Source organism: Rhodofomes roseus (assembly GCF_022264815.1).
Source record: "Rhodofomes roseus strain CIRM-BRFM 1785 chromosome Unknown C8Q71scaffold_32, whole genome shotgun sequence".
In the NCBI taxonomy this organism is placed as follows: Eukaryota; Fungi; Basidiomycota; class Agaricomycetes; order Polyporales; family Fomitopsidaceae; genus Rhodofomes; species Rhodofomes roseus.
In genome coordinates this window covers 356,997-375,288 of record NW_025952988.1, presented here as the reverse complement: position 1 = coordinate 375,288, position 18,292 = coordinate 356,997, and the positions used below count along the sequence as shown (strand labels likewise).

General features: G+C 55.0%; 6 protein-coding genes across 6 annotated transcripts; all 6 read right to left on the bottom strand.

The window, feature by feature from the left end:
- Positions 1-19: 19 nt before the first annotated feature.
- Positions 20-1,737, bottom strand: C8Q71DRAFT_911422 (uncharacterized protein). Its single transcript, XM_047929132.1, has 2 exons — positions 1,489-1,737; positions 20-1,440 (listed from the first exon to the last, which is right to left on the bottom strand). Exons 1-2 carry the CDS (start codon positions 1,658-1,660, stop codon positions 233-235), a joined length of 1,380 nt encoding a protein of 459 aa, XP_047773688.1. The 5' UTR covers positions 1,661-1,737; the 3' UTR covers positions 20-232.
- On the bottom strand, positions 1,738-2,295 carry C8Q71DRAFT_787094 (uncharacterized protein). Its single transcript, XM_047925157.1, has one exon. It carries the CDS (start codon positions 2,254-2,256, stop codon positions 1,756-1,758), a length of 501 nt encoding a protein of 166 aa, XP_047773687.1. The 5' UTR covers positions 2,257-2,295; the 3' UTR covers positions 1,738-1,755.
- Positions 2,296-8,010: 5,715 nt separating this feature from the next.
- C8Q71DRAFT_842910 (uncharacterized protein) lies at positions 8,011-9,055 on the bottom strand (the record flags this gene model as incomplete). The annotated part of the gene is made up of 2 exons (XM_047926559.1): positions 8,213-9,055; positions 8,011-8,150 (listed from the first exon to the last, which is right to left on the bottom strand). Exons 1-2 carry the CDS (start codon positions 9,000-9,002, stop codon positions 8,011-8,013), a joined length of 930 nt encoding a protein of 309 aa, XP_047773686.1. The 5' UTR covers positions 9,003-9,055.
- Positions 9,056-10,012: 957 nt separating this feature from the next.
- Positions 10,013-10,909, bottom strand: C8Q71DRAFT_376565 (uncharacterized protein). The gene is made up of 4 exons (XM_047918157.1): positions 10,571-10,909; positions 10,322-10,509; positions 10,122-10,269; positions 10,013-10,066 (listed from the first exon to the last, which is right to left on the bottom strand). Exons 1-3 carry the CDS (start codon positions 10,769-10,771, stop codon positions 10,164-10,166), a joined length of 495 nt encoding a protein of 164 aa, XP_047773685.1. The 5' UTR covers positions 10,772-10,909; the 3' UTR covers positions 10,013-10,066; positions 10,122-10,163.
- A 2,023-nt stretch (positions 10,910-12,932) lies between these two features.
- On the bottom strand, positions 12,933-14,306 carry C8Q71DRAFT_727595 (uncharacterized protein; the record flags this gene model as incomplete). Its single annotated transcript, XM_047921872.1, has 5 exons — positions 12,933-13,697; positions 13,752-13,918; positions 13,981-14,082; positions 14,136-14,209; positions 14,260-14,306. The coding sequence occupies 5 exons, from the start codon at positions 14,304-14,306 to the stop codon at positions 12,933-12,935; spliced, it is 1,155 nt and encodes a 384-aa protein (XP_047773684.1).
- Positions 14,307-15,548: 1,242 nt separating this feature from the next.
- On the bottom strand, positions 15,549-16,815 carry C8Q71DRAFT_727594 (uncharacterized protein; the record flags this gene model as incomplete). The annotated part of the gene is made up of 6 exons (XM_047921871.1): positions 15,549-15,844; positions 15,912-16,020; positions 16,080-16,216; positions 16,301-16,362; positions 16,418-16,487; positions 16,602-16,815. 6 exons carry the CDS (start codon positions 16,813-16,815, stop codon positions 15,549-15,551), a joined length of 888 nt encoding a protein of 295 aa, XP_047773683.1.
- Between the last annotated feature and the right edge of the window lie 1,477 nt (positions 16,816-18,292).

Sequence of the window (18,292 nt, the reverse complement as noted above, 5' to 3'; positions counted from 1 at the left end):
GCTTGAGTCCCTCTACTTTGTCTTGCTCAGAACGGAATGGTTTCATGACAATAGTACTACATGGTATCTACATTACATTCGAAGTCTGGCATACACTACATGGGATACGACTGTGGTCATAATTAGAAGCAAGGCAAAGCAACGTGAGGCCATTACCACAGGAGGTAGTATAACAAACAACTAACAGAGAGAATAGCGTACAAGGGTAGACAAGGAGCGTAGCGCACCGACTCTATCCGCCAACGCCCGCCAGCACCTTGAACACCATATCCTGCCGCTCCCTGAACGCCCGCAGCCTCGTCATGCCCAGCGCAAGCGCATTGATCCTGTTCGCAAACGCGACCGCCCTGTTCTCCGTGCTCGTCGTCCGCCTCCGCTGGTCTGCCGCACGGGGCACGTCCGCTGCCGCCGCGCCACTGAACGCATGGCCGACGCCGCCCTCGAGGACATCGCGCGCGCGCTCGATGCGGGGGAGGGGCGGGTCCTCGCCGCGCCCCAGTGCCTCCACGGTCGCGAGCGAGTCCTGCTCCTCCATCTCGCGCGCGGCCTGGCCGATCGCGCAGAGCTCTGCCATGAACGGGCGGAGGTCGGGCGGGCACTGGCGGAGGGCGAGCGTCTTGTCGAGGACGCCGTAGATGGTCGCCTGCTGCTCTGCGGGGGCGGACTCGGGGAGGATGTCCGCGAGGGACTTGTGCTGCGGCGGGTGGGTGACGGAGGAGGTGGCGACGGAGAGGATGGCGAAGGCGACGGCGGCGAAGTAGGCGCGGGTCGGGTCGGCGCGGAGGGCGCGCCGGAGGGAGGGCGTGCGTTCGAGGACGTCGGCGAGCGCGGCGTAGAGGGTCTCGCGGATGAACTCGATCGCGGGGGCGTCGGGCGCGAGGATGGTCGGCTTGGGGCTGGTTGGCGAGGGCGGGAGGGGGCTGAAGGACGTATGACGGGATGGCGAGTGGGTGTGGGAATGCGAGTGCGAGTGGGATGGAGAGTGGGATGGAGAGGACTTGGGTGGTACGGCGGGGGGCGCGTCGTAGGAGGGCGGGGGAACGAAGCTTGCCTTCATTCTGGTGTGTCCGTTCGTGCCCGCGTCAAGAGCCGCCTGGAGGTCAGTCGCGTAGCGGTCCTGGAAGGTTCTCCGCATGCTGATCTCGATTGCTACGGCGCGGAGGTCCGCAGCTATCCCGCTGAGGCGAGGGTTGGAGGGCACGGCGATGGGCGGGAGGTTGCAGATGATGCGCGCGAGGTCGTGTTGGTGCTCGGGGGTGAGGGCCTGGATCTCGGGGACGGCATGGGACCAGACGAGCCAGAAGGGACGGAATGTGGGTGGGCAGTTCTCGTCGGAGAGATTGAAGGATGCGGTGGAAGACTTGGAGCGGCGGGGGAGAGGCACGGACGGTGGCTCGGTCGTCGAGCGCAGTGCGGCAAAGTACAGACATAGTGCAGGTCCTGCGGAGGGTCAGAGAGACTCTCGACATGGACTGTGTGGCTACGCACCTGTGATCATGAGATCCCCCTCCGCGCTGGACAGAATGTTCTCCGGGAGGAGGCCCTCGACCTTTGCCTGGGTGAGGGAGGACTTGAGGTAGGAGTGGAACGCATCCTGCACTTGTTCCTCGGACAAGACAGGGCTCGGATTCGCGACGGCGTAGTGTGTCTGGTGTGGCATGGTTGTGGTCGGTGATTGAGCGGTCTTCGCCGTCCAGAGCCGCAGGTACTTGAGCGCTCGCCTACCCCGCACCGCCCCGCCACAGTCATCCCCCATCATGTGATATTTCCCTCTACGGCAGGTCGCCTTCCGCAACGGGAATGTCGCCCCTCTGCACCGCCACGCCGCAGGACAGCCTTGCGAGGCGGTGAGTCAACGACGCGTCGGCCGATAGTGCGCGCGATGACGATTGGGGCTTGTGTCGGTATGTACATACCGAGAGGTAGTAGCCGTCGCGAAACGACACTGCGAGGCGATGAGCCTACCGACCAGCCAGTGCTTCGAGGAACAGCTGCGCGCGTACCGGGAGGAGGAAAACTACGCAGCTTGCAGGCTCTCATAGACGTTCCAGGTGCCCGCTTTTGCCCACACTTCAGTGCACTGATCACCCCGTGAGGTACTCGGAGCTCCCCCACGCTGTTCTTGGCAGAAGGGCGGACCGTGGATAGATAGACACAATGAGGGGGGGTGCTGCGAGGACATCCTGAGCAGAAGGCGAAGAGGAGGAAAGGAGGAACAGCAGCGGGCTGAGATATTGGGTCGAGAAGGCGAGGCATAATCACGTGTAGATCATCAGCTAAGTACGTATCATACAACGGTCTCGCACCGAGACCACTTATCATCGACGCTCATCAACGTCTTCATGGCCTGTTCTGTGCTGCTGCAGTGTGCACAGAAAGTAGTCAACAAGGTAATAGGAACAGTCGAGACACAGTCATCCGCGGATGTCGAGATGTACTGGAATAGCACTCACTCTGGTGTTCTAGGATCTACCATGAGCGTCGTAAGACTGCGGATCGATTGGACTCGCCGCGACAAACAGACGGAATCCCTGACCGTTAATTCGACCTGACATTTAGTCAACGCGCTGCGCAAGGCATGTAGTACATGCAGTGACGTAGCTCCTCATGCCGTACCAGGGTTTGTCCCAATACTGTACCTCAACAGCAGTGAACTCCACGTACGTTCTTCTTTACTCGGCGCAACTGATGACAAAATCACAGATAACGCAGGGTGTTGTTGTCTGGAGTGGACGTCAGGATATGATCGTGGCGGCCGCCGAACTCTATTCACCCATGCCCTAATATTCTGCTCTGCGCATGGCCTCGCACGACCATTCTGCGCGCTGTCGACTTTCGTCTATCTCTTCAGAGCTCTCAGACCCACCGCACCGTCACTGCGCAGCCTCAAGCCAACTCTGAATGTGCCGCCCCCAGGCCATGTCTTCATCTGAACGCATCGCATCGTCGACTCGGAGGCCCAGCTACGCAATCAGTTCAGACCGAACCCTCAAAGAGCTGAAAGACGGGAACCAGGAAGACGTTGTCGACGCCGGCGCACCCGGACGTATACACGAGACCGTCTCAACGTCGGCTGCGTGCGTGCCACCCTCCGTCCACACACCCACATGTGGCGGCTTGTCTCGTATGCAGCCGGAGGCCCCGAGGCTCCTTCGTACGCAGGACATCACATATCCTTCGCAGTCTTCAAACCCGCTCCATGAGCGAGATATCCCACATACCGGATATGGCGCCGTTGACTCTCAAGATTACGCTGCTCGGTTTCTCAAGGTGGCAGATTCTACAATGATCTCACCAGCAACCCGTTTATCTCGCCACAACGACCCCGATTTGAACAGCTTGGATTCCGCCATCAGCGACCCTGCTCTACTTGCCATCGAGCGTCCTACAGCGTCAAACGAGCGCCTGCCCCATGCCCATAGCCTCCTACGCGCCGTATGCACACTCGTCAGGATCGTTGGTGGCGCTGCATTCGTAGGCTTCGTCGGGATGTCCGTCGGTCACGCCATCCTCGACGGAAGGTCTACATGCAGCACGGACGACGGACTTGGTGCTCATGAGGCGATGAGATTCGGAGCTGCCGGCGCTGCGGTGTTGAGTTTTCCTCTCTACGCAATCTATCTCTCCGCGTTGTATGGATCGACATCCACAAGGCGAAGGTTGATCTTGCCGCTTGGAAACGCCCACATGCGATTGCGAGGCCATTTGTTATCACAGACCTGTATTCTCCTCTCACTGGTTTGTTACGGCGCAGCGTCCGGGGCGATCGGTACAGCACTCGTCGAGGCGTCTCGTCGAGAGTGGGGTGAAGCCCATGCACCGGACGTCGCTCGTGCAGCTAGAACGGGTGCGCTAGGCTGGTTATTTCTTGCCGTTCTTCGGATGGTATATGAGAGTGTACTGCCAGAGCTGAGTGTGGCGGGTCGGCCTGACGCGGATGAGTGACGGTCTCGTTCTACCGACTGCTGCGGCGAGTTTTATACTGTAAATGTGGTGAACCAATAATATAACGTCGACGACGAATCGAAGACGTGAGCTTCGCTTCGATGGAGCAATCCCAGCTGAACATGGTAATGCAATCCGCACGGTCTCGCGGGAGGACTCTCCCGCCAAGACCCTACAGATTGGACGGCCATACTCATTGGCACGCATGGATGCATGAGCAACGCGCTCTGCGTGGGTTTAAGGAAATCCCTCGACCTATACGAACGTCGACGATGGGCATGGTGAGTCAATGGAATGATACATCACATTATACATGTCGGCTTACCATAAATGGTCCGGATAGCCGATACTTCGCTACCAACTCGGCGTGTTGTGAGGAAGACCGACGGCCCTAGTAGCGGCTCACGAGACTCTGTGCCTTGTCGATGCGGGATATGTCCAAAGCCAATGGACGGTTCGACCGCGGGGGAAGGGGTGGTGAACACGACACGAGCCTCTTGCCTTCGATGACAATGCGCTCCTCTTCGAATAGCGCGGACGGCCCTGTTACCGCCGTCGGTGACGCCTGAGACAGCCGGGTGAGCAACTCGCTCGACTAAATCAGTTTACAGGGGCACTCACTACCAAGTGTCGCTGGCCTGTGAAGTACCGAAGCACCGGCTGGAACGGTGGCATCCCCCTTTGCGGTAAGGACGACCGCTGCGTTTCCCTCTGCGACGTGGACGTTGTCCCTCTCAGCGAGGAGCTGAATCGAGAGGCCACGCAGTAGCCGCGATTCTTCTCTCGGACGGCTTCTGTATCTTGTGCGTTTGCTCGCACTCGCGTGAGATGGTTAGGAGGAATGGTAACGGCGAGATCCTCAGTTGGTTCGCAGCGTTGACCGGTGCCTGCACGTCATGATTCAAGTGGGAAAGCGTGAATGCACCGAAGGGAGATTGCATGGTGGTGGTGATGGTGGTAAGCCCAGAGGGAGGCATCTGCTGGGAGACGACGACAAGAGGGGGGTATTTATACACATTCAAGATACCAGATTTGGATGAACAAGGAAGTGGCCAAAGCGTGTGGCGATGGCGCCTGCCACGCAACAGTGGCCGATCATCTGCCCGGTGATCTAGACGTGCTTTGTTAGGACAATGCCGTTCATCCAAGCGTCGTCTCCTATCTGGGACATGGGACACAGTACGCCAAGGGGTATTGTTTCTGCGATGTGGCGCACGGAACTGGTTCGGACCCTGATTCATGACGAGGGGCGAGGCCACACTGCTAGAGTGCTAGCGTGGCGTATGACAACTTAACTTGTCGTCTGCTAGTGTTCCATGAAAGCGTCCAGAACGACGATAGGAACCCCTGGCTGCAAAGAAGCACGGTAGAAGCGAAGATGTATTTGTTAGATGAGCGTGAATATTCAGGCTTGAAGGGACGAACATGACGAACAGGCGATGTGTCATCAACGCTGCCACTCAGCCACCGCCACTCCGTATTGGGGAGACTCGTGCATCCTTCTCGTGCATGTCTGGTTGGACTCGCGAGAACAGTGCTACAGTAACTGGCATATCCTGTTGCAGCTCTGGCAGAGTGAGATGGGTGCGCCATCGGAGTCACTGAGTCAGGAGTCGAACGTTGTATCCTCGCAACTGCTGACCGTGTACTACTTACCTGCTCATTCGCGCAGCGTGCCATTGTCCAGGAGTGACAACCCATGTGATGGATCGTATCAGATGTCCAGCTATTGGATTTGCAGTTATATATGAACGGTGAATGTTGAGTCGGACGTGCGAGTGCCATAGCAAGGACAGCGAGACCACGGAGAGCCGGTGCGAAACTGGGTGAGGATATGTCACCGATGGCGCTGGATGTGCATTACGACACATAAGCACGCCATGAACATATGATGAACATAAGAAAACATCGTATTGACTAGTTTGTTCTTAATCACTATATCTCGCACCAGGGAGCGTCTCCTACATTCGGCATATCAGCAAGGCGACACCAGGCACAACGAGACGCTGCACCCATACTCACTAGGTTCTGTGCGCAGGATCCCGCGAGAGACAGCGCTTGGCAGACGCCGTCGCACCTGGTCACAGTACTCGTCTGCACCGGATATTCCCTGCCTATAGCAAAATACGAGTTCTGTGAGGTTGACACAATCCTGCGCGACGAGCTCGTCTAGGCGGTCGAGCCGTAGCAGACGTATGTCCTCCCGATCCAAGTTTCCTCTATGCGAGATCACTAGCCGGGCGAGTGGAACCAGGGATGTCATTTAAGAAGGGTTAATTATAGTTCATTAGTGAACCTAATCAGGATTAAAATGAGTTCCTTAAGAACTATGATTAGGTATTCATTCTGTTAATCATGGGCTTAGGGTGGTATGATTACCTCCATTAATCCATGTTGGCATGAAACCATATTATGATCCCAAATGAAGGCACTAGCCCTGACACAAAGGGCTAATTCTCTGCAAATCCCAGTCAATTTACACTGAATCATGGCATAATCCCAGTCATGATCATGCTTAACCAATTCATGACTCTTAATCCTAAGATAATCCCATTATTTGGATATCATAATCATGGCATAACCTCAGTGTTGATCCTGCTGAAATGGGCATAATCATGACATATGTACAATCCTAAACATTCATTATCAAGCCCTAACCTCAGAGCTAATCTATGGCAGGCATCATGAATGTAATCATTAATTCAATGCTAATCCTGGCTGCTGATCCTGATATATGGATGTCAGATTAGTGCTGATTAGCCAGATAATCTGCAGAACAAATCACAGTGATCAGATCAATTAAAAAAAATGTTGTGCAGAAGCCAGGACTGAACCAGCGACTTTTTGAAGCATTACATAATCACCTTATTGGGCAAAGAAGCATACACTATAACCACTGCACCATACTGTCTTGTTATGTCTTAGATGTTATTGATCTATGTCATGTTCTTCGATTGCTGGACTTAGACACATTTCTAGTGCCCTCCCATGATGCAGTCTAATCCTGATCAACCTGAGATTAGCAACCAATCAATCCTCACTAACCCATGAGGATTTGCAAAGATTTATTTCCAATATAATCTGCTGTTTCAATGATGATTTCAATGTGCTGTACTTGGTACTTTTAATCATGATTCAGTAATGTGGAACCCTAATCCTGTTTGTACACTGCAGATTAGCAGTAAGTTAATCAGATTGAAGACTATCTAATCCCACCTCTAATCTGGACTTGATCTGTTCACAGTCTTATGTGGCAAAGAAGCATTACCTCAGGATTAATCTCTGCAAATCCTCATGGGTTAGTGAGGATTGATTGGTTGCTAATCTCAGGTTGATCAGGATTAGACTGCATCATGGGAGGGCACTAGAAATGTGTCTAAGTCCAGCAATCGAAGAACATGACATAGATCAATAACATCTAAGACATAACAAGACAGTATGGTGCAGTGGTTATAGTGTATGCTTCTTTGCCCAATAAGGTGATTATGTAATGCTTCAAAAAGTCGCTGGTTCAGTCCTGGCTTCTGCACAACATTTTTTTAATTGATCTGATCACTGTGATTTGTTCTGCAGATTATCTGGCTAATCAGCACTAATCTGACATCCATATATCAGGATCAGCAGCCAGGATTAGCATTGAATTAATGATTACATTCATGATGCCTGCCATAGATTAGCTCTGAGGTTAGGGCTTGATAATGAATGTTTAGGATTGTACATATGTCATGATTATGCCCATTTCAGCAGGATCAACACTGAGGTTATGCCATGATTATGATATCCAAATAATGGGATTATCTTAGGATTAAGAGTCATGAATTGGTTAAGCATGATCATGACTGGGATTATGCCATGATTCAGTGTAAATTGACTGGGATTTGCAGAGAATTAGCCCTTTGTGTCAGGGCTAGTGCCTTCATTTGGGATCATAATATGGTTTCATGCCAACATGGATTAATGGAGGTAATCATACCACCCTAAGCCCATGATTAACAGAATGAATACCTAATCATAGTTCTTAAGGAACTCATTTTAATCCTGATTAGGTTCACGAATGAACTATAATTAACCCTTCTTAAATGACGAAGACGGTGGAACGTGGCGAGCGAGCTGAGAAAGCATCGGGACTATCCATTCGCCTCGGGCCTGAAAGTGCAAATGCAGGGTCTGTAGATTGACGTTCTCGGCGAGTTGTGGATATAAAGCTACGATGCGAATAGTTCAGCGAGATCCGCGGGCAACTCCGAGAGAGGCGATGTGTACGTACTGGTGCCTGGAGGCCAAGACGTCGGGACAGAGCCCAAGACGAGGTGACGCAAAGCAGGACCGAAGGTGCGTATCAGCCTGTCTACATATGGTAGCTCTTGCTTTGTGACGGCTTGGAGGTTCAGGGTGTGCAGAGAGCTCGGATTGGCGAGATCGATGAGCATGTCGACTACTGCGTCAGACCATCGGATGTCCGACATGGCAATGTTTTCTGGCAGAAAACACGTAGGGACGGGGAGATATTCTTGTGGAGTCCATTCCGCTTCAGTCCACCGCAGGGACTCAAAAACGAGACTTGTAACGCTAGGCACCGCGATGATAAGACGGCTGAACGCTTGCAGAGCTGAGAACGTATAACCCCTGATCTCCAGTTTCCGTATGGAAGTCCATCGTGTGAGCGCAGCTAAAGATTGCGACTGCGCATAGTAAGTGAACGGGCGCCGGTTGTTGAGGACACGAATGTACTCGATATGGGCGAGTTCGTGCGCGAGTTCCAGCGGGAAGGAGCTTAGGAGAGACTGAGCAGCGGAATTCTTGGGGGAGATGACGAGGCGTCGAATAACCGCGCAGTACGACGGATACTGGGAAATGAAACTGCGGAGGCTCCGGTCTTGTCCCGTGTCACGAATACGAACTTCGTAGAGCAGATTGAGGCGAGCGCGTGGGAGCCATGCTCTGCAGACGAGCGTGCAGGAGAGGAGAGTCGTGCGATCGGGCCAGACGAAGTCAAGGACGTGTTCTGAAACTTCTATGGGGAAGCGTGGACGACACGTCCTCGCACTCAGGTGCATCTTGACATGGAGGTGGTGGAAGGACGGATGATAACGATGATGATGATGACGATGGGGAAGAGCAGAGGAGGAGGAGGAGGGCAGTACGGTGATGAATATCATGCTGATCGGGACACGCGTCTGTGGCTGCCAGATCGGGCGTTTAAATCTCATGCATAGATGCTCTGGGGAGGAGGAGGAGCATGGGGACGTCCACTGTCCTGAAGCCGTCCCCGGCTGATCATGTTCCGAAGCAAGACAAGACTCCCAAATTCTGCGGACTCCTCCTCTGATAGGCATGCGAGTCGCGAGGCACAGATCCGAACCAACTCTTAGCTATTGCCTGCGCTGGCACACGACGGATGTCAGCGAAGGAGCGATACCGCGTATGACCGCGTTTTCGATACTTAGCTTCACTGAGGCCGTTCCTGTGTTGCAATGATCACTCGGGTATATGAGTAAATTGTAGCGCTAGCTAGGCCTATACGGACGTCACATTCGGCGCGGTGGTCGCAGGCAAACACATCCACCAAGCACGTGCGCTCGACAATGGGGTCCACGTCCACGAACGCGGTCAAATCGCACGACCAGTATGCTCTGCGCGAGAGGATTCCCCCGGGCGGAGCGTACCAGTCGAGCGACAGGCGTGTACCTCGTGAAGTCGCACGTCTGGAACACGATGAGCTTCGTGCGCATATATCGTGCGTAGTACATATGCATGCCTTCTCTATGTGTCATCATCTTCGGTGTGGTGTGGCAAGGGCCAGAACGGTTCGGGAGTGGTGGAGTGTGTTGCGGACGTTCCTCCGCCTCGCCTTCGGGGGGTCTTCAGGCAGTGGAGTTGGCTTCTTCCTCTTCTTCGAGGAAGTCTTCGAAGACGAAGGCGCGGATGCTCCTGTTTCTCCACGACTCTGCTTCGAGGTGGCTGGCGACTGAGATGACTCGGGTTCGTACTAGGCAATGAACTCGTATACGAGTGACGCCTTCGTAAGAACTGTAGTCGTCCGAACGTATGATGCTCGCCTGTGCCGAAACGATTTGAGTTCCCCGCGCTGGTTCAGAAGCGCAAGCGGGAGAGCTCCAGTCTGTACCAAGTGTACGTCAGCAGCGGGAGAGCGATCGGGGAGGAGCCTGACGTACTGCCTGTGAATGTGCGCAAAACCGCATAACGCGGTGACACATTTACTCATCCAGCGGTTCGCGCCTGGTCCTTAATCCACCAGCTTTGGTCGCCCAGTCGCCAACATCGATGTTCGGTATTAAATCGCGCGTACCGTTGTCCACGAGGCTGTTGCGCTCCGTGAACCAAGCCGCATGGTCAAAGCATGGTGAGGACTCACGTCGGGTGCAAATGACCTTGTCCGTCTTTGATCGTCCTGAGTCCTAGCTCTTCGTCGCCGCTGCAGGAGATATCTGGGCATCGACTACTCTGCGACATACATGGCCCGTGTGTTCCTTCACGCAGCAACGGGGATTTCAGGCTGGACTGCTCCCCTTTCTGGTTGACTTTGTTTTCCAGGAATAGTGGCTGAAATCGAGCCGGCGCGTATCAGCGGATGTCCCGTCGGCGTTGGAGTGTTCACAAATACCTTCTGATACTCGCACGATGTACACCTGTGGTGCGCTTCGGTTCTGGAGTGGCTTTTGCAGCAGCTCACCATCCCAGAAAGCTGACAAGGCGTTCGGAGGACGGTTAGGAGGAGTGGTGACGTGCGCAGAGGAAGCAAGGCGAGCGGCGGCGAGATAGTACGCGATCGTGCAGAGTGGCTGCAGGAAAGTAGTCGAGGCATTCTATGAGGGACAAGAGGAACGGTGCGTTGTCTTGACGGAAAGGTGAGGAGAGTAGGGGTATTTATATCCCAGCGAGGCTACGTGCGCACACCCGAGAGACAAAAGGAGTGGCGGGTGACAATGCAACATACACCAAGCATGGACGTGCGCCCAGTGGCAGGTTGGTAAGCACATAACGTCAGAGCGGCACAGAAAGCAAGGCATATCGAGACAGAGAAAGGTGCACTCAGCGGGACAAACTCCGCATTCAGGCCTCGCCCTTCCACTTCAAGTTGCTACCCAGGCTGAAGCCGGACTCGGACCAGGGGCACGCTGCCGAGACTCGTGGGGAATTCGTTCAAAATAGCCAAAGAGAGCGCATACAGGTGAGGTAAAGGGTTCATAGTGGGCTTGCCATCGTCCAAGTCGTTGTACTAGTAGAGAGGACATGCTGGACACTGGGCGCCACACAGATCGGGTCACGATCTCTCAGCCACAGACGCGTCGTCCACGCGTCGCGATCGCCCCTTCCCTCCGCCGCGACGCAGCTCAGTACCCCATTTGAAGTTACCCCCAGTCCATACCCTTGCCTCCATTTTCAGCCACTACCACACGCCGTCTGTGCATCTCAAAGTGTCACATCTGCCGCCGAGCTCGTACGCTGCGCCTGCTCGAACAATCGCAAAGATACACCTCGCGACCCGCATGCCCGTCGCAGAAGAACTCACCCTGAGGGACCATGCAAGTCAGGAGACCACTTTCTCAAGCGGGTATGAAAACGGCGTGGCGGATTGGTGTATGGCAAAGATCCCGGGGTCTGTGCTCTCTTCGGGTGCCATCATCCCGCCACCGACACCCACTCGGCGGCATGTCCACCCCATTCACTCCTCTGAAGGAGGGCACAGCGGCTCTATTTCCCCCCTAGATTGTGCATCTTATTGGCCGCAGGCTATTAGCACGTATGCGGACCATACGCGGCTGTGCCGGAACCTCGTCAAGATCGGTGCGGGCTGAGTAACATGTTCTTGGTGTCCCGCCCTCTCGAGCTCCCCCTCGCTACCCGAGGCCCTTTTGAGTCTCAGCCGCGCCAGTGGCACGCTCTGGTTTTCAAGCTCAAAACCCATCAAGGTCGCTGCGCCCTGACATCCGCACTGTCTTCCGTCAGCCGTCTCCTACTTGCAGGCTGCCTGTCTCGCCGCTCTGGCCGGCGTCACCACTCGTGCTCCCTCTGCTCTCGCGTCTCCGTTGCCTAAGCCTCTCTGGAAGTCTCACCACGCTACAGATCTGGGCCAACGCTCCAATCTCACGACTCGCGTCTTCAATGACCTCTCCTGCGACACTGGCTCTGGCATCGCAAAGCACGTCATCACTGACTGCGATGATATGCCTTCTACGTCGTCTCTTGAGAAGTGGCAAGGCGCCACGAGACTGATGAGCGACTTCGGGTCGACCAATATGTGACGCAGAATACGTAGACAATATACAACCTAGCCGGTCAGCCTGAGGCTCAGCGGAGTGCGGCAGACCTCGAGAACCACTGGCCGAAGAAGGGCCTCATCATTAACCAAATCCTAGTCATGCGTGCGTCATTGGGGTAGTGTAGATAGCATCATGAAGGACAATGTACATACACTGTCGAAAATCAACCATTGTGTCAACGCATTGTGAGATATGGGGAACAAGCAGCGGATATCATGGCTGTGTTGTGCATACACCAGGATGTGTACAAATGAGCCTGCAATGTCTAACTCGTCTCATTCTGCGATATTACATGCCAGAATATCGCATATTATCAGAAAGGCTTTTGGAACTGAAGCTTACTTACGAGAGACAGCGCGAAGCGCTTCAGCCATCTTCGTTACACGGAAAGAGAGACGGTATGAGGATCGAGGTGACGTTTCGAGAACAACGTCTGTGCGCTGCGTGCGACTGCGCGTACGCAGTACCATCGAGCTATTCAAGAAGCTCGTCGAACGCACGTTGAGGCACGCTTTCAAAGTTGCTCCCCGCAAGAGTCGCCCTTAGTCACACTGGTCAATTACATGGACTAGTATTTCCGTATCATCTTATCTATTCTCTTGACAGACTACGCATTACCTTGAGGATGCAACCCTGCTCTCGCTCAACACGACGATACGTTCGGCAGACTACTACCCATCCTACAGCCCGTATCCCGTCATGTTACACGGCAGCGGCCTCCGCGCCCTGGGTGGGTTGATACCCTGAGATCTCGGAGAGCCATTCCTGCGCGTCAGAGACCAACCCTCTTTTGTTGTTGGCAGCATTCACTTCAAGTTGCTGCTGCTCGGTCTTCCTTGTATTTTTTTCTTTGAGTGGAGCCAGCCAGCCACGCACTTCGGCATACACAGCGGGCCAGAACGGGATCTTGAATGTGCAATCGGGATAGATGAGAGGAAGGAAGTTTAAGCAGAAGTAGACGACGACCGCTATTCCCGTGCCAATGATGATCAGGTACGACAGATGGGTATGTAGACGGTGAAAGAAGACTGCGAGCCCCAACAGGAAGAGGAACAACGCGACATGCAGGAAGATCGGAAGGACGTCGATGATTAGGGACACTTTCCACGTATGCAGTGCAGTGAAACGGTACTGCCGCACAAGTGCGCGGTCGCGTTGGGTTCCCTGGACGACGGAGAGGTAGTGTTGGAGCCACTGCTTGACGAGGAACGCGAGGAGTGCAGTCATGAGCGCGGCCATCAGGACCAGGATCCACAGAGCGTTCACCCAGACGTCGACTGGCTCGCCTGTCGTATCGCCTGGGGCATAAGGAGAGGGATCAACACTGTCCATCGACGTGCCGTTTGCGGCGGCGCGCTGCACGGCAATGAGCTCGGCCAAGAGATAGTTGTTGATCTTTGTGGGATCACTCAACGACGAGGCGGACTGGAGAAGGAATGCAGTAACTGTGGCAGAGAATAAGCCGGCCTAGTCGAGGGCGCGTCAGTGTCTGGCGGTGGCACGGTCATTGAGTGAACATACGAAGACCAGGAAGACATCCATCGTATCTTTCCAGCCCTGAACCATGTCCAAGTCAAACACCTCGGCCTCTTCGTTGTACACCTCCCAGAGTTGGTCCTGCGGGCCTGCGTTCTTGAATGCCTGCAAATCGATTGGGTGATTCGCCTGGTACTCGCGGACTCGAGCACCTGTTGGAGTGAGTGTCAGAAACGTGGAATATGCAATGCGTAGCGAGAGCATGAACACTGACCTAGTGTGTTGGTAGTTGCAGCCTGGCGCTTTTCAAGACAGCCCAATGTCTTTGCTGAAGTAGGACGGGCTACCCCTCGACCTTTGGACAATCGGCGGAGAACTATCAGCGAAGGGTCAGTATAAAGTGATCTTAACAGTTGCAATGCTACACACCGCCGGAACCTCTGCCTTGGCCCGCGCCGCGAGCACCCATGTCGTTCGATCTGCTGGTGGGACGGGCACCATCCCTGTATAGTGTTTCAGCCAAGGAATCGGGGAATATGATGACTGTTCTTACGGCTCGACGGCGTTAGTCGCCGATGTAGTATCCCTTGGTTGTAGCATTGCCGTAGACCCAAGAGCCACAAAGGTAACGATACCTGGATTGTTCTACGCGATGAATGGTGCGTCGCAGGGGAGACAGGGGAGCAGCTCCGTACCGTTTGGCCCAGAGCAGCATATATAGCACGCACCACAATGCCTCAGCTTCCGTGAGCAGATTACGCTGTTTATGCTCGCATCAATATAGGCTGTCAGTTTCGATTTGGGAAATGGCCCGCACGTCGAATCGGAAGGCTTCTGTGGCGTTAATGAAGACTTTACTGGATAACGTCCGTCTGTTTCGCACTTGAAAAGCATGTCCAGGGTCAATATAGACCGACGAGAATGCACTGGATGTCAGTTTGGACAATTCCGGTTGTGCCCAAGTTGTGCCCACCGTTCTCACTACCGCAGACCTCGAGGTCCTCTACTAAGTACTCGGGGCTCAGTGCCGGTGCTCAGCGCTCAGCGCTCAGCTCCGACGGGGACTCCGGATCCACGCGAGTGTTGGCCATGGCTCATAGCTCGACGCGATGAAGTGCCAGGCGCCAACATCATCCCGGAGATAAAGTGGCAAGAAGTAAAACGAGGCCTCGGTGATGATTACGAACCGGTGACACTTTGTCCGACGGATGCAAATATGTCTTGCCCATATCCTATCATGGCCATGGGTGGTCCTACATGACATCCTCCAACAGGCCCCAAGCGCGTACGTCGCGTCGCATCAATTGAAGCCTGTCCCCGCCCCCAGCTGTAGCGCGCCAGCCACAAGCATCGTTGTTCTTCGCATCGTTGCGATTGCGGCTCGTTCAACGTGAAGCGCTTTCCGCGGTCCTTCTGCAGACTTGCATGACGCGTTACACATGCCAATGTCATGGTCCTTGGGTGACCGCGTCGCAGTGGAATTCATAGACTAAGTGGAGCCGGTGGCGAATCGGTACGACAGGATCCGGAAGACTGCGCGATGTGACCCTTGCGAGGGATATTGCGACGCCGTCAGATACTGTCGGCAAGGCTGTCGGGGCCGAGAGTGCGCCGCGACGTTGGGAAGGGACTGTGGGTGCTACACACATATTTCACTCATATTTCAAAGTGGACCTCTCGACATATATAGCGCTTGTTTCTTCGCGACGCCGGCATGGGCCGCCACCAAGATGGTCTAGCGGGATGTTGGCAGGATGTCTAAGAGCGACATCCCCTGAGAACCTCTTCTATGCACGTTTGAACTCTGGACATCCTGCGAACATCTTGATAACATCGCGCGTTTCAGGATGTTTGTAGCGCCTTCGCAGCATGTTCGACGCCTTTTGCGAGTGCGAACAGTCCCCGAGAAGGTTCCGCGAGACAGGGCGACACTCTCTTAATATCTTGGTAGTCGATGTCGGTAGTGCCTCGAGATGTCTGACCGTGCGCAGGACCCTCGTTATGTCTGCCCTTCGCGGTGCTGAGCTCGAGCCACCTTCCGTACCTCTCCCCCGCCACTCGAGGTCCTCTACGGCATCCTTCAACCTCTCCGACGATAACTGCCGTCCCATTCTGGCTTGTCTGGTCGCACGTCGTAGCTAAGATCCAGATGCGAGCCCCGAGCGCCAGACTGAGCGCGGATCATTTGCAGCCTAAGTAACTTACCATCCATCGACGTGTCTGCGCCCCAGCCGCTAGCCTCCGAGCGGTGGCGATCGAGATCAGCATTCGGAGAACCTTCCAAGATCACTACGCGACCGACCTTCAGGCGGCTCTTGATGCTGGCGTCAGGACGCAGACATTGTGAGCATAGTCAGGTTGAGTAGGACGTACGGCGTGCGCATCCTTGAGAGGCTCGAGCAGGGGAGCGGGCGCCGTGTGTAGATGACGCAGAACCTCTTTTCGAGGAGCTGGTTCGAGGGGAGTGCATGGGACAGAGAGGTCTGTCGGGACTGCCGCGAGCGCGGCATCTAGTACCAGTCAGTCCAAATGTCTTGTTATTCTGCGACGTATTGACGCACCATACACATTCCAGGTCGTTCTAGGCGACTCACCGTCCCTCCTGGCCCAACCCTCCCTCCGTGCCGTCGCGCAGGCGCATTCCCAAGTCGGACAACTTCACCGTGTCATGCTGCTCTCAGAGACAACTAGCGTGCAGCATGCAGGAGGACGTGACAGCAGAGGGAGTCGGCTTGACTGAGGAGCTCGAGGGCGGAGCGACGGGATGTGGGCCCTTGAAGGCTGCAGTCACGGTGGCAGTGGCAGGTTGTGAGCACTCAGCGGAACAAACTCCGGATTCAGGACTAGTACTCGCCCTTTCATTAGATACCCAGACTCAGTAAAGAGAGCGCATACAGGTGGGAGGTAGAGGCATCCTAGCGGGCTTGCCATCGTCCAAGTCGTTGTCGAGAGGACACCCGCCGGCGCTGAGCGCTGAACAAGTACTGGGCGCCACACAGATCGGGTCGCAATCTCTCAGCCACAGACGCGTCGTGACTCGGCCACGCGTCGTCCCTTCCCTCCGCCGCGACGCAGCTTGCCCCATACCAGCCCATACCCCTGCCTCCATTTCCAGCCACTATCACTTGCCGTCTGTGCATCTAAAATTTCTATGTCTGCCGCCGAGCTTGTAGTTGCGTCTGCTCGAACAATCACAAAGAATGCACCTCGCGACCCGCATGCCCGTTGCGGGAGAACTCTCCCTGAGGGACCATGCAAGTCGGGAGGGCCACCGTTCTGCTAACCGGAAGTCGACGTGGAGGAGTGGTGTACGGAGGGATTTTTGGGATTTGTGCTCTCTTCGGGTGTCATCACTCTCGCCACCAACACCCACTCGGCGGCATGTCCACACCGTCCAATCCTCTCAGTGGACATTGGCTCTGTGTTCGTCCTTACTGGTGCGTGTTATGCACAACCTCTTCGCGTTCTGCTCGCTACAACGTGTTTTCATGCCGGCGTCCCTTCGCCGTCCTAAAGGGTAGACACGCTCAGCTACGTGATGGGGGGTGAGTGTAGGGAACGTGTGCTCACTCGTAATCAGGTTGACCTTCTCATTCGCCAACTTCGCCCATCCGTGCGCGTTCCATTAGTCGGCTGTGTTCCACCGCCTTCCTCGCTTGATCATTCACCCTCCGCTCGTCCGGTTCGCAACAACCCCACCGTCTTCGGCGACATATCTGCAGCCCAGCAAGACACTCAGTGAGAAACTCACTTCCATCATGTAACCAGCGCTACGAGACGGTCACGTACGAGACTAGCGCCACCGCCGCTTCGCTGCATCATCGAAAACTCCTGTAGGCTCTGAGCCAGAGGCTGTCCCCCGTGTGGTGGGCGCGGAGCGAGTCCGCAGAGTGGTTAGGAGGAATGGTGACGTGCGCGCGGAGACGCGCTTTGAGCACGGTGAGCCGTCAACCAACGATTGCATGGTGGATGCGGCGGAATGAAGATATCTGGGGGTGTGGGGTTTGCTGTGAAGGGAGAAGGCGAAGACGGAGCGTATTTATGGGACGGGATTCACAATAGGCCACGCAGGCAAGGCACGCGGCAACGGTGGCCTTCTCCAAAAACGGGGGTAAATGTGTCATGCGTCAAAGCGATGGTCATTCCTGGTTTAGATATAGATCAAGCGGCGTAGTAGCTACAGCAGTACCACGTTCGTCCGAAGCTGGGCTGGATGATGCTCATGATCCCCAGGTGCATTTTTGTGTCTATGATCCTGTCCTCGTGGTGCTAAGCTCCGAATTTCCCCGCCGGACAGGTGCACTTGGTTAAGTATTAGCTGTTGTTCGGATCGTCTATGATCGTATACCGATTGACTCGAGTGTGCCGGGGCGGGTCGGCCTGACGTGGATGGGCGACGGTCTCGTTCTACCGACTGCCGGTGGACCGTGGTAATTGAGGCGAGTTCTATACTGTAAATGTGGTAGACCAGTAATAAAATCTCGACGACGAATCGGAGACGTGCTTCGCTTCGATGGAGCAATCCCAGCTGAACATGGTAGTGCAATCCGCACGGTCTCGCGAGAGGACTCTCCCGCCAAGACCCT